Source organism: Amborella trichopoda, chromosome 6 (genome assembly GCF_054954075.1).
Source record: "Amborella trichopoda isolate Santa Cruz 75 chromosome 6, AtrichopodaSantaCruz75HAP2 v2.0, whole genome shotgun sequence".
Lineage (NCBI taxonomy): Eukaryota > Viridiplantae > Streptophyta > Magnoliopsida > Amborellales > Amborellaceae > Amborella > Amborella trichopoda.
Window position 1 is genome coordinate 24,192,099 of NC_142341.1, and position 13,586 is coordinate 24,205,684.

General features: G+C 38.7%; 1 protein-coding gene across 9 annotated transcripts in view; it reads right to left on the reverse strand.

The window, feature by feature from the left end:
• Positions 1-932: 932 nt before the first annotated feature.
• Positions 933-13,586, reverse strand: part of LOC18440126 (embryonic stem cell-specific 5-hydroxymethylcytosine-binding protein) — a 36,327-nt gene continuing 23,673 nt past the window's right edge. For 2 of the 9 annotated variants that reach the window (XM_006850278.4, XM_020670915.2), the window contains exons 5-8: positions 7,285-7,350; positions 1,912-2,021; positions 1,657-1,722; positions 933-1,578 (exon numbers count right to left, since the gene is read on the reverse strand). In XM_006850278.4, coding sequence (XP_006850341.2) covers positions 1,144-1,578; positions 1,657-1,722; positions 1,912-2,021; positions 7,285-7,350 — 677 coding nt within the window. In that variant the 3' untranslated portion in view covers positions 933-1,143. Of the gene's footprint in view, positions 1,579-1,656; positions 1,723-1,911; positions 2,022-7,284; positions 7,351-11,465; positions 11,788-11,996; positions 12,256-13,586 lie in introns of those variants that run through there. The other 7 variants (XM_020670916.2, XM_088870352.1, XM_088870355.1 and 4 more) reach the window with 6 other exon arrangements.

The following is a 13,586-nucleotide window of genomic DNA, read 5'->3' on the forward strand; positions in this document are numbered from 1 at the left end:
AGGGACTTCATTTGGAGACTATGAATTACATAAATAAATACCATCTTGCAAGTTGGAGGAAATTTGTGCTCCTAAAATGGAGGGTGGTTTGGGGAGGAGGTTGAAGCTTGTTAATAAATCTCTTGTGGCAAAATGGTGGTGGGGGTTGTTTCATTGTGAGGATCAGCTGCGGAAATAGGTAGTTGCAAAAAATGGGGCTAGCATCGACTCTTTATGAGTGACAAAGGTATGAGGAGAGCAAATGCTTCTAATTTCTGGAATGTATCTAACGAGTTGGAAACATTGTTGTTAGGAGTGTTAGATGCGCTGTTGGAAAGGGGACAAGATCAATTTTTGGCATAATAAATAGATGGGGAATATTGCTTCGAAAGCTTGCTTCCCACAGCTGTTTGCAAGAACTTCAAATCCATTTGCTAAGGTTGGAGACAATTGGATTATTCATAACTCTAGTCGTCATCGGAAGATTGTGCCTATATAAACAGGGTATAAAATGTGGTCATTGAGCAATTGATGTCGATGTCATCAGATCTCAAGCTCGTAATATTGAGGATGAAGTGGTTTGGGAGAGAGAACAAGTTGGCATTTTCTCAATAAGATATATTTGTAAGCTTCTTTACTATGATCGATACACAAACAACATTCTCGCAAAACATTGTATGTAAAATGTTCATTCCACATAAGATTAAGGCTTTTATTTAGGTACTTCTGCAAGGTAAGACACTTACACTTGACAATTTAATGACGAGGGGCAAAATTTTAGTAAATATTTTACTTCGGGTAAGGATGATGAGGAGAGTGGAGATCATTTGTTTCTACAATGCCCTTTTACGAGAGTTATTTAGGAATGGGCTTTCAAGCTTATGGGAGTTCAGTTAAAGCTGCCTAGAGGACACACAAGAGGATAGTACCTCCCCACATTAAGCTTTACAAAATAAATCTAAGAAGGCACTAATATTTACATAACTGCATGTGTATGTAACATGGCATGGAAACTCCAAAGAAACGCCAGGCAGCAATAAAAATACATGGTTCCAGGTCTCTCTCCCTTGCCATTCAAAATGCCAGGTCAAGGCATGACCCAAAAGACCAAAACTCAAAATTGAAGCACCCAAACCAGTTACCATTCCGTCATATACAAAGCAATTAACTCTTACCAAAGTAAGAAAACAAGTTTGCTTGTTTGCCCCCAGTGATCCTCGGCATTCCATTCTTGTGTGAACCTCTATCCATATAACCCTGACGCTCCTCACCGGAAATGGGGTTTTCCTTGCCGACTATTGTTTCTTTTTTAGGATCAACGAGTAGTTGTTCAATGTCTCTTTTAGTTCGACGTTTCTCAGTCTCCTCAGCATTTCCAGGAGAGGCCTCCCTTTTGATGCCAATGCAAACTTTGAAATCATCGATGGGTTCCCAGTCTTCATTTGTATTGGATGGCTCTTGTGAGTTTTCAAAAGTATGACCATGAGTGGAATCCTCAGCCGCTTTTCTGATGGACGGCTCAGAGATGGGTTGCTTCTTATTATGGCTCTGCATGAAAAGCTTTGAGATTGTGTTCTTGTTCTCACTTTTTAATTGAATCTGTCAAACAAAGAACAATGATTTATCTGGGCTATCAAAGGCTATAACAGGATGCCAAATCTAGTAAACTAAAATTACCTCTTTAATACACTCAGGTCCAGCAAAAAATATCTTACCCATTGCAGGTGTCACAGGATACCACACCTTGCAATACAAAAAGAATCGAAACAAAAAAAGAAGATAAATATATCATAACGTACATGCAGAAAATATTGTTTTCTATAGTGGAAACGGTAGGTGTAAATTGAAATATTTGCGTCTTCGAAAATACGAAGCTGCAAAATAGAAGACTAGGAAAATTATCCCAGCCATAAGGTTGAAATATCTGCTTACAAGATCAGAACCTTCATATGGTTGAAGAAGGGAATCAACTTTGGGGGAAGGTGTAATATTTAGCCATGCATCAATAGCTTCCTTATTCCCCAATATAACAGGCATTCTATCTGCAAACAATACATGAAAAATGTGAATAGCACATCCAAGAATCCACATGGATGCTTAAATAGGCTTTAGCACGCTCAGTTTTCTTAAAGGCGACTGTGTTAAAGAAAAGTTTTTACACAATAACTGGAACAGCAATCAATCATAATAAGATCCCCGTAAATATCAAAAAAATTCTCTCCCACAAAGTCCAACAAATTCCACGATACCACACTGCGATCATCAGAATTAATGAGGCGACCCGCCAGATAATCAGAGAGGACCAATGCTTGGGTCATATCTACCAAAACAAGTTGGATATATAGCTGCAAGATAATCAGGCAAGACTCAAAGATGGGTCACGAATTCCTGGTATGGATACATTCGCCTAGTGGTCAGTTCTCAATAAAGAGCGCTTGGGATCGCATAGGCAAAGTGGTCCAATCAAGCCTACTTTTAAAGCCTTATGGTCCTCCCCCTCACACCCAAAAACCAGATAGGTCATTTGGTTATCACTACACCTCTAGCTCCCAACTGTCAACGTTCTTCGGTCCGTGGGTGGCGTGCTAGCCTCCAGATGTCCCCTCTGCTGTTAGGAAAAAGATAATCCCATAGTTACCAAGATCCTCTAGGGAGGGGGAGGGTCGCTTTGGCTCTGAGATCTCATTCAGGCACTCCGAAACACCGGATCTCAATTCTAGGCAATTCCTTGATATTAAGGATATCGATTCGAGAAATTAGAGATCTCGATCCTATGTTAATAGGACCCACAGCCTTATACTAAAAACAATTGTTTCATGAGTAAGCAGAATCGCGATTATGCCAAAATGGAATCGGGTATCCTATTTGGGTGCAAGTTTCCATGGCATTTTTCTGGTTCATATACAAAAAAGTGTGGATCTCCATTTTATTATGACATACAAACTTTCTAAATCCCATGATTTCCTATATATTTTACAGTTTACAACTTTACACACCTTGTGTCAATTGTGACATGAGTCTAGTTTCAAGGAAAAGCAACAAGTACGGGTAAGGAGAGATGAAGTTGGGATAAGATACAAAGGATGGTTGCTTGCGGTTCTATTAAGGAATGAGGTCACAAAAAATATGCGAAACTTCCCTAGGTGTAGTTCATTGGGTCTTGTCCACCTCCCAAAGGGCTTCCATAGCTTGATTGCTGGTTAACTAAATCGCATCACACAAGATTGCCTTATGGGTGATGGCATAACACGTATGCATGGAAATGAGGTCTCTCTCGTGTTCCTACGTTTTTGTACCGGTTTCAGTGCACATACAATGTTCTCTAAGGAATTTGATGAGAATAAGAGTCCATAAAATTCACTAATGAATGTATCTCTTCACCAGTTGGCAAAAGAGTCAAAGAGGGAGACGGAGACAGACTAAGGACAATACTCCATCGTGCCCAAAGACTTATTGGACAGTACATCACCATATCGGTTTTTCATTATCACTACTCCATTGATAACAAAAAGTCCAAAAGTAAAATGATTCTTGTTTACATTGATATTGGGTTTGTGAATTTAGAAAAAATAAAAAATATTGTCAAATAGAACTCGCTCCCAGATTACAGAACAATGGATAATTGAACTTCAGGAGCCTGGATCCTAACACAGTGGAACACGATCCCATCTCGTAAGGGATATGCTCCTTTGCAAATATGGAACTCGACCACTAAAGTCAGGAATCTTGATCCCTACATTTGCCCATGTATGGAACTTGTTCCCGCGACCATGGAACTTTACAACTTCCTCGCTCCACATTTTTGCTCCTGCTCCCACTCTAAAGCTTTTTTTGCTCCCACTTGTAACAATGGATAATGATACCTATATTATTTTGGAGTGTTCTTTCTCGCAAATTCTCTGGCGATCAATTACTTGGAGATGTCGGAAAAGAATTCCCTTGGAATAATCCGTTCCTCAAATGTTCACAAAATGGATCAAATTCTGCATCAAATGTTCAAGGGTACGGGGATATATGGAATGTCCTCTTCTCTACCACGGTGTGGTTTATATGGTCGGAATGAAAAACGCATATCTTTGAGGGTAAAAGTTATAGCATGAGCAACTTCTCCAGCACATTATTCATTTAGTTGGATCCCTTACTACGTTTAAAAGTGGTCCCTCCACCTTTCTAAATATAGTATCGTTGTTATCCTAAGGATCCAATGGCAAGTAGAAAGTTCTAAGAATGCCTTACAGGTGCCATGGCAGCCCCCACATACGGCTTCTTTAAACCCAACATTGATGGGTCATGTTTCCACAACCCCAGTGTTGCACACTACAAAGGTATCCTACGAGATAGGGAGGGAAGATTATAGCTGCATTTGCATCTCCACTCAGTTTTAAATAATGTAGAAGAATTAAAGGCACTGAAAATGGGTATCAACCAAGCAATTGAAATGAAATGCTTTCCCTTGCAAATTGAGAGTGATTCCCCAAGTTTTAATCGAGACACTGCAAGGTCATTTCAAGCCCCTGTGGAGGTTACATACTCTTGCCATGAACTTTCTATTTAAGACTTATGGTGATCAGTAGTGGAGGATCTCACATATTTTTTGTGAAGCCAATATGGTAGCAAACTGCTTAGTCAAAAGGTCGATCACATTATCAGAAGCTAAGGCTATAGGTTAGAGAGCTCGACCCTCAGAATTTTTTACTTCTTTTGCTTTCACATGATATAGAAAGTGTTCCCCGCAATAGGGTTGTAAAATGAATTTGATTTGTAGTTTTTCTATTTTATTAATGTAAAACGGATAGGGACCCTAATCCTCACTGATTTACCCAATTAAAAAAAAAAAAAAATTTCTAAGATGCAGCTCCAATAACTACAAGATGCCTTGGAGACACTTCCCTTAAGGATATAGTCCAAAGCCCTTTTATAGATTCAAGCAGGTATGCTGACTCCTAGTGCCAACATTATGGTCCAATCCAGTCAAAACACTTGGCAGAACAAGAACAATACATTCCATTAGGCTGAACCTTGTCAGAAACAAGCACCCTTTTATGTTTCTCCTTGCAAGCTTATTGCCTGGAGACCAACTTGCAGTATCGCAATCATAAGATTCCCAATGGAAAATAAATGGATATCCTCCAGGAGCATGAAACACCCTCTTCATCAATCAACTGGCAGGATTGAGGTCAACATTTCTGGTAGATTTTTCTTATGATCAGTTACTCACCACAAATATGACCCATTTAAAAAAAATTCAATTCCCAGGTGCTGCTTTAAGAGCAGTGTTTCAAAATCCCAGCCATCTAGACTAGGAATCACCAGTCCAAGGGGACCTTGACGCAAGACAGAATGCTTCATATTTTTCAAATATTTTCTATTGTGTTTCATAGATGTATTTTTAGATTTTTCAGGATTTATTTAGGGTTCTTAAACTTTCTAATAATGGTACGGTTGGAAAAGTAGTTAAGGGGAAAATTTTCATTTTTCTCTCACTGTGAAAGTGTCACTTTGTATGCAACTTGATTGGAGTCCAACTTATTGCGAATTACTTAATAATGAGTTCAAGCTTTATTCGAATTAGATTTTTAAGTTAGGTTAGCCTATAAATAGGGGTTACTAAAGGGTTGATCCCGACCTGAATAATATTTTTTTTGAGGGTCTTGTTTTAACCAGAGAGCTATAAAGCTTGGCTTCTACACTACTACCATTATTTTTCAAGAATCTTTTTATGTTCTTTGTTTTATTTTGGGAATTCTCTATTAACCTTCCTCCAAAATGTTATTCCCTAATCCATTTCCACCCTAATCCTTTCCAAATACAGTTTTGGGCCCCTTCATTCATCTATAGCTTGCTCCAGTTACATGTGTACCTCCTCATGCTCTAGCTCCTTCATGTTTCGTAGAGACAATAATCATGGCACTTGAGTACTGCTAGATATCCAGGACTAATGTGGTTGAAAATTCTCCCATTATGGCACGCTCTGACAAAGATCCTTGTATGATAAACTACAGTTAGTTCATGGAGCACAATTGATTTAACACAACATTCTGCCATTCGTAAAAATCAGAAAATATCACACTTTCCTCATGGTGTAGGACCCAGATTGCACATACACTCTCCAGTGAGTAGAAGTAGATTTTTAAAGATGTATGCGAGGACCTTGTTTCATAGTTATTGGAGGTGGGAGAAGGTTCGCAAGCGGGATCGGTTCCGGGAACGCCGAACTGCCATAGGGTGGAAGCTCCCTGGATTAGGATCAGCACTTGTACATTCAACAAGTTAAGGAGCTAGATCCTAGCATGCCTGGCAGTGAGATCCCATGTCACTAGGATCAAGATTTTGACTTAGAGGGATCAAAGCTCCACTACACATAAAATGAGATAAATTAATAGTATATGATAAAATTAGGATCCAATCAATGCCCGCTCAATCCATTATCATACACCTTAGCCTATTACCATTGCCATAGCTATAGTACTCCAATTTACTACAGTAACATAGTTTAATAATATCATAAATTGGCTTGCTATGATAATAAATTGTAGTTTATTAATACCATAGTTCTTGTATACATCACAGTTTAACATATTCTAAAGAAATAAATATATAACACCAAGGGGAGTACCAATAGTTCAAGTAATAGCATAGCTCCTTTCCTTGAGGAGATCCTACAAGCATGTAGACCGAGATCCATTTTATGGGAGCAAGATCCCTATTTCTCTAAACCCAGCTCCCTCTAAGATCCCTTTGAGGAACCATGGGAACGAGTTCCTAAGGTGGGACCGTGGCCTTAACCCCAAGGTTCCCACAACTATGATCTGTTTCTAGAAAGGCTTCTCAAGATTATTACATTGTTTTCCTTTCCCATCTATCTCTAAGTTACGGCCCTATGCAACTCATTGCTAATGATGGTCACCCATTATCAAACAAATCAAAGTCAAATCCAACATACATGCTTTACCATTCTTAGCTTAAATTTTTAAGAAAATGAGAAGTTAAATGGTGAGTCTCACTCTCCTTAATAGAGACAAAGTCAATATCTCAACCAAATAATACAAACAAAGCCATGAAATGACAGCATTATGATCACTGCTAAAATCAATAACTAAATTGTTTTGCACAAGAACATCTCTCAAATTACTCAAATAACCAATTGCGCTGCATTCAGATTCCATCCTAACAAATGACTAATAAAGGCATTGGTTATAGCTCCCATGGTGATCCTCAAAGAAAATCAGGAATTCTTTTTCTCTTAATCAAAACATTACAGTAAATCATAAACAAATTAAATCAATAAAAACAGGGAGAACTGACCATGAAGCCAGTCCAATGCAGATGAGCAACGAGTTGTCAATATGGTAAAAGTATAAAGTCCCTCACCTATTAAAACACATCCTATTGTTAGGGAACATGACTTTAGTACACTTCTAATCTAGCTAATTGATGCTCATATAACTGCAACGGGAATAACAAATGTGGATAGAGGAACTGGTTTAAAGCTTTACATCTAACATATGCAATACATATAAATTACTTGGAATTGGACTATTCAGAATGTGAGAAGAACCACATCAAAAAAATCATCAAAAAGGATTTCATTTATGAAATAGTTCTGTCATTAAAAAACTGAGGATGCAAGCAGAGATCTTTAGCTAAAACTTCCGTTGTTTTGAAGATCAGTTAGTATTTTTATTGCAATATATATATATATATATATATATATATTACTCAACATTTTCTCAGCCTCACCCTAGTCAAATTATTCAGGCTTCAGAATGAATTATAATGTGTAACACTATGGAATTTACAAAACAGTCAAAGACATGAAGTCGGTATGTTTTGGTTGAGACGATAATCATATTCTATAGGCTCCTAAAACAGACAAAAACGACTCTACTCACTATATAAGTCAAGTCTCATATGAGACTATAGTGTAACCAACAATTTAGAAGCTCGAGGAGTCCCAATGGTGTCTGGGGTTTTGAACTTTGGTGTAACCAATTAAGCAAGAGTCTTTAACTCAAAATCAGCTAAAGCTAGTTTCAGATTTATTTTTCTAATGTTGGAATATGGAAGCAAATAATGGTTCTAAAATTTTAAATCCATATAAGGCCTCTACGGGGGTTTGCCAAACTCCCTAAATCCCATTGCTTAATTCCCCTCCCCGGCAGCATAATTTAATCCTAAAAGTTGTGAAATACACACGTACCTCAATGTGCAACACACTCGTGCACATGCCCACCCACACGTTTAACAACGAATCATGTATATGTAGGAGAATTGGACACATTAATGCACTCCACACCGACATACATACAGACAAAGAAAAACCATGTCAGAATGTGCCTTGAAATTTTCATTTTTCTGGCATCGGATGCATGATGGATCTGCAATGTGGACACGCAATTCCACAGATTAAACAGACCAGGCATGTGCATCCACTTTGTAAAGCACATGCCCGCATTGTACGACCTGTTTGGTAACTAATGGTTTGTGGTGCTACTGCTTGCTGGCTTGTTCGTGGTGCCTACTCCTTGCTGGCTTGTTCGTGGTGCCCACTGCTTTGGAACTGTGAATTCTCATCCTGTGCTGCACCTAGTGGTTTGGAGTGGCTACTGGTTTGTGAGATGTGCCTACTGGTTTGTGTTCACATGGTGGCTGGTTGATGTGGTTGCTGTGTTCGCTAGTTCATGTTCTCTGTTTGGTGGTTCAGGGGGTTTGCTTGTTCAAGGTGCCCTGGATATTGGTTCGAAGGTAAGCTGCTAGTAGTTTGGTGTGGAACACCTTATACTCAGAAATGGCAAGCAAACCAATCCCATATGCAAAAGCCCTAACTTATGAAGTTCTGCAGATTGCATGAGAATTTATTGAACCAATGCACAAGAACAATGGCTGGCTAACAATAAACATTCCCCAAGACATCATCAATAAGGCTATTCAATAATTGTCTAGTTGGTTTTTTCTCCATCCAAGACCACCTTAAATTTCGTCTCAAAGGATTAAACACTATCTGGAAACTGAGAGAGGGATTCAAAGTCAGTGTTTCAAAAAGCGCTAGGCGGGTCCTAGGCGGCCTGAGGGGTCTAGGCCGCCCAGCGCCTAGGCCGGCGTCCAGAACCTGGGCGGCCCGGTTGAATCCAAAAAGGATTCTGCAGTTATGTCAGTTATATATATTATATAAAAACTAAAAATTAGGTATTTAGGGCACATCATAATTCAAATTATATTACATGGTAGCATTTAGCACACACTCCATACGTATAACCATAATCCATAAGTTGGTTCATACTCCATATCCAATTAAAACTTAAAATTTAGCAACCAACCAAATTACCAAACCAAGTTACCAAATAGTATCAAACTAGTACTGCAGTACACCACCATGAAGAAAGAAAAAAAATTGAATTATGAAACTATGAAAGTAATACTTGAAGACTCAAAAGAATCTTCAATAATTCAATACTACTTCAATCAAAGTTCAAAATTTAATAATTATTCAACATTCATCATCAGAAAATTTAGAGTCAGCTGCATTGGCATCATATTCATCGGAGTCGTCATCCTCCTCGACATATTGGTCGTCCTCATCCTCCTCCTCCTCCGTCTCTTCTGAATCTGCCTCTTCTTCCTCCTCTTCCTCCACCCTTGTTCTCTGTGCAAAAGATCTAGTGGCCCTAAGAGGGTCAACTGATGTCCCTGAAGCATCCATGACCATATCCCATGTCAATCCTTCATGCCCCTCAACCTCATCATCAACTAACCACTCCATAGCATTGTCCATAGTTTTTGATCTGATGGGATCTCTCTTAGCAAACCTGTCCTTCAAGAATCGATTGTACTTGACATAGACTAGGTCATTGAGCCTCTTTGATTCAAACATGTTCTTTTTCTTTGTATGAGTCTAACAAAATCAAATGAAACTAATTAAAATCTAATATCTATGGCTCATGTATTATTTATAAAATTATACAATACCCTTACGGTCTTACCCCTTCAAAAGTACTCCTATCCTCATCACTATCATCATCATCATAATTGACCCTAACCCCATACCTAACCTCTACTATAGAGACAAATCTGTCATCTTTTTTCATTTTTACCATACTCAAAAAATTGCTTATTTCCTCTTTAACAACATCAGAAGTCTTTTTACATGGGGCAACATCCCCCTGATACCGGCAAGATGTTTCTTGAACCGGTTTATGCCCCTTTTTGTATCCTTATCACAAAACTTGCATCTTATGCAACTTTTATCATTAGGATATGGGTTATAGCCATATTTCAAACCCGGAGCACCACTCCTATTAGATCCCGAAGAAAACATCTCAAAAATAATGCAATTTACTAAAGCAATAAAAAAAAAATCACTTACTTTGAGTTTGATTGCTCAATATTCAACTTCCACCTCAAATATGCTTCTAAAGACTCAAAATCTTCTAAAAAACCCCCCAATAGATTTGTAAACATCAAAAATTAAATCTAATATCAATGGGTGATGTTTTGATCAATTTTTGTTAACTTTGAGAAACCCTTCGATCCTAAAGAATTCACCAAAAACTAGTTTTTTGGGGGCTTTCTCTCTCTAAAATGAGCTCCAATAAGTTTTAGGTTTCAAATGAACCTAAAAGCCCAATTTTTGGCTCTTTAGTACAAAAAAAATGAAAAACAAATGCCCCCACTGAAACCCATTTTCGCCTCTAGGGGGGACGCAGGCCCTAGGCGGCCACCCAAGGCTGGGCCTTGGGAGCCCGCCTTGCCGGGTTCCGTACCACCTAGGCGGCTGCCAAGTTTGGCCTCCTAGGCTTGGGTGATGCACTCAGGCCTTCCAGACCGCCTAGGCGACCACCTAGGCGCTGGGCGGTTAACTTTTTAAATCATTGTTCAAAGCTACTCAAATAGGTAACACTCAAATAGGGGGCATCGAAACTTTATTGGTCAGGTTTCAAAACTACAGCATCATAATGGAGGATCCCTACCCGAAATATCAAATTTCATAATGGTTTTGACTAGAATGCCTAATCTCCCTGCTTTTGTTGACGTCCTCGCATTCTTGGCCCTAATGTAGCTAATATCGGACATCCAATTGCCGTGGGCCATGCCATAAGAAGTCTTAGTTACAGGAAATTCACTAGAGTTCTCACTGAATTAGAACTTTGTGCAATGTTGCCAAGATCTATTGAAATTAATGCTGGAAATACTGGAACATCCCTACAAGAGATTGAATGAGCCAATAATTTGCAACAGTTGCCTTATTCCAGGGCACATTGAAGCGCAGTGCAAGAAAAACAAGAGCAAGACAAGGAATCAAAAGCACAAGGAAGACGGAGAGAAATCGCACATTGAAATGAATAACAAGCATAAAAGATTGAAATAGAATGGCACTATATAACGAAGAGATCCGAAGCATTAGAGAAAGAAGAGGAACTTGAAAAGTAAACCAAGAAATTCAATAAAATAAGATAAAAAAATTGGTGGAAGAATGCAAAAGAACCCACCTTTTCCTAAGGATAAGTTTTCCGACAAGGGGAGATTTTTCCGGTGAAAAGGGGAGATTTTTGGGTGAAGAAAAACATTGGTCCACATAGACAGTCGCAATGGTCACTAAGGAATAATCGGGGTTCCCAATACAAAGCTTTATTATTGCGCCACCAAATGATTCAATTTTCAACTCAAGGGAGCCGCAACAAAGGAAGAAATGGATGCACCATCCTCCCAAATTCAAAATTTTTGAATCAGCTGAAAAATGACAAGAGAAACCCCAAGCTAATAACCAAATACCAGTGTCGCCCTCCATCAACAAAGAAATTCCACAAGGCCCTACACAAGGAAGGAAATGGCAAAATCAACCTCCACAAACGAACAAATTTTAGAGTGATACCTGTCAAACAAAGAGATACAAGTGCCATCCTCAACAAACTCTGAAATACCATCAACATCCCTTATAAATACAGAAAGTCCAATTAAGGCCAAAAAAAGGAAACTGTCGTACGAGCCCTAAGAAAATACACAAAAAGAAAAGTGCTCACACAAAGTGGAGGATACACCAAACTCCAAGGAATCCAAAAAGTGCAAGCACGATCAGCATGAAAGATACAATCCTTCACGCTCTTCTCCTTCCCCTTCAGCTTCAAAGCTTATGTCCATTGATTCTAATGAGACTGAGCCCTTCAAGGCTCCTCCCACCCCTGAACTCAATTCCTCACTCCATAAACAATAAGAACCATAACTCAGAACATTCGCGTTCCTCATCATCCCAAAATCAATCCTCAAATACAATGCCATCTCCTAATTCCAAATGAAACCAGAGTTAGCTCTAGAAATTCATAACAAACTTCAACAAACTAAAAGCAAAATATGAACCAGTGCTAAACTATGACAAAACTGAGCGTGATTAAATTTAGGTCCCTCTCAAGGATCGAATCTTGAATGTCTTTCCCACCTCTCCCCAAGCCGTAAACATAAACTTTATCGAACCATCCACATCCATCAATTCCATTTTATCTGCCATCTATGCTTTCAAAATACCAATAACCTGTCAAGATTTGTAGAGTGAACTCTCCAATCTAGGCCCTAATATTGGACAAAACCATGGCCAGTAATTGGGGACTTCAATGTCCCAGCTTATGAAGATGGAAAAAGAGGTGGGCAGCCCATACTTAGGAAATATTAAATAAACCTCCAAGACATGATCCAAAGTAGCAGCCTTTTAGACCTAAAGAAACAGTCCCATAAATACTTGGGGAGAAATAACCAAGTAGAGATTACCTTTATCTAAGAAGAATAGATAGAATTTTGGTGTCCAACCCATGGCCAATTTTTCTCCTGAACTAGAAAATATTGCGCCTTCCTAGACCCAATTTGGCTAATAACCCCGATCAAGATCATAATCTTATCCAACTTCAAATTTAATAGCCATTAGACTAGGCCCCAAAACATTTCAAATTCTTCAACTTGTGGATTGAGCACAAAGAATGCAAGGAAATCATAAAAATTGTTAGGGTGAACAAATAAATGGTTACATAAAGTTTAGGGTTCAAATAGAACCTAAAAACATAAAAAAGAGCCCCAAAAAAGTAGAATCTCAGAAATTTTGGTTCGGTGCAACAATAAGTGAGGCACTTTGAAGGCAAATTAGAATTAATACAAGACCAACTTGAATCCATTTAACCATGCACTTCAAGATGAGAAAATGAAGATCCAGGGAGAGTATAGCATTCGCAAACAAACTTTCTTATGGCAGCCACAGTCAAGAAACCTGGCTCATTCAAGGTGACTCTGATATCAGAATTCGCAAACAAACTTTCTTATGGCAGCCACAGTCAAGAAACCTGGCTCATTCAAGGTGACTCTGATATCAAATTCTCCTCAAATGCCATGTCTAGAAGGTGTACATCGATTATTTCTAAAACTCAAAAAACAAGATGGCTCAACCACCAACAATAAAGAGGAAATCATGAAGGAGGTACTTTCTTCAGCAATCTTCTTAGGACTGGCCAACCAATTCATAATCTACGCCAAAATCCCTATAATTCACAAATTTCCAACCAAGAAAACTCTCTTCTACTAAGGGATGCATCTTCAGAAGAGACCACCAAAAATGTCATGAGCCTTAAGCC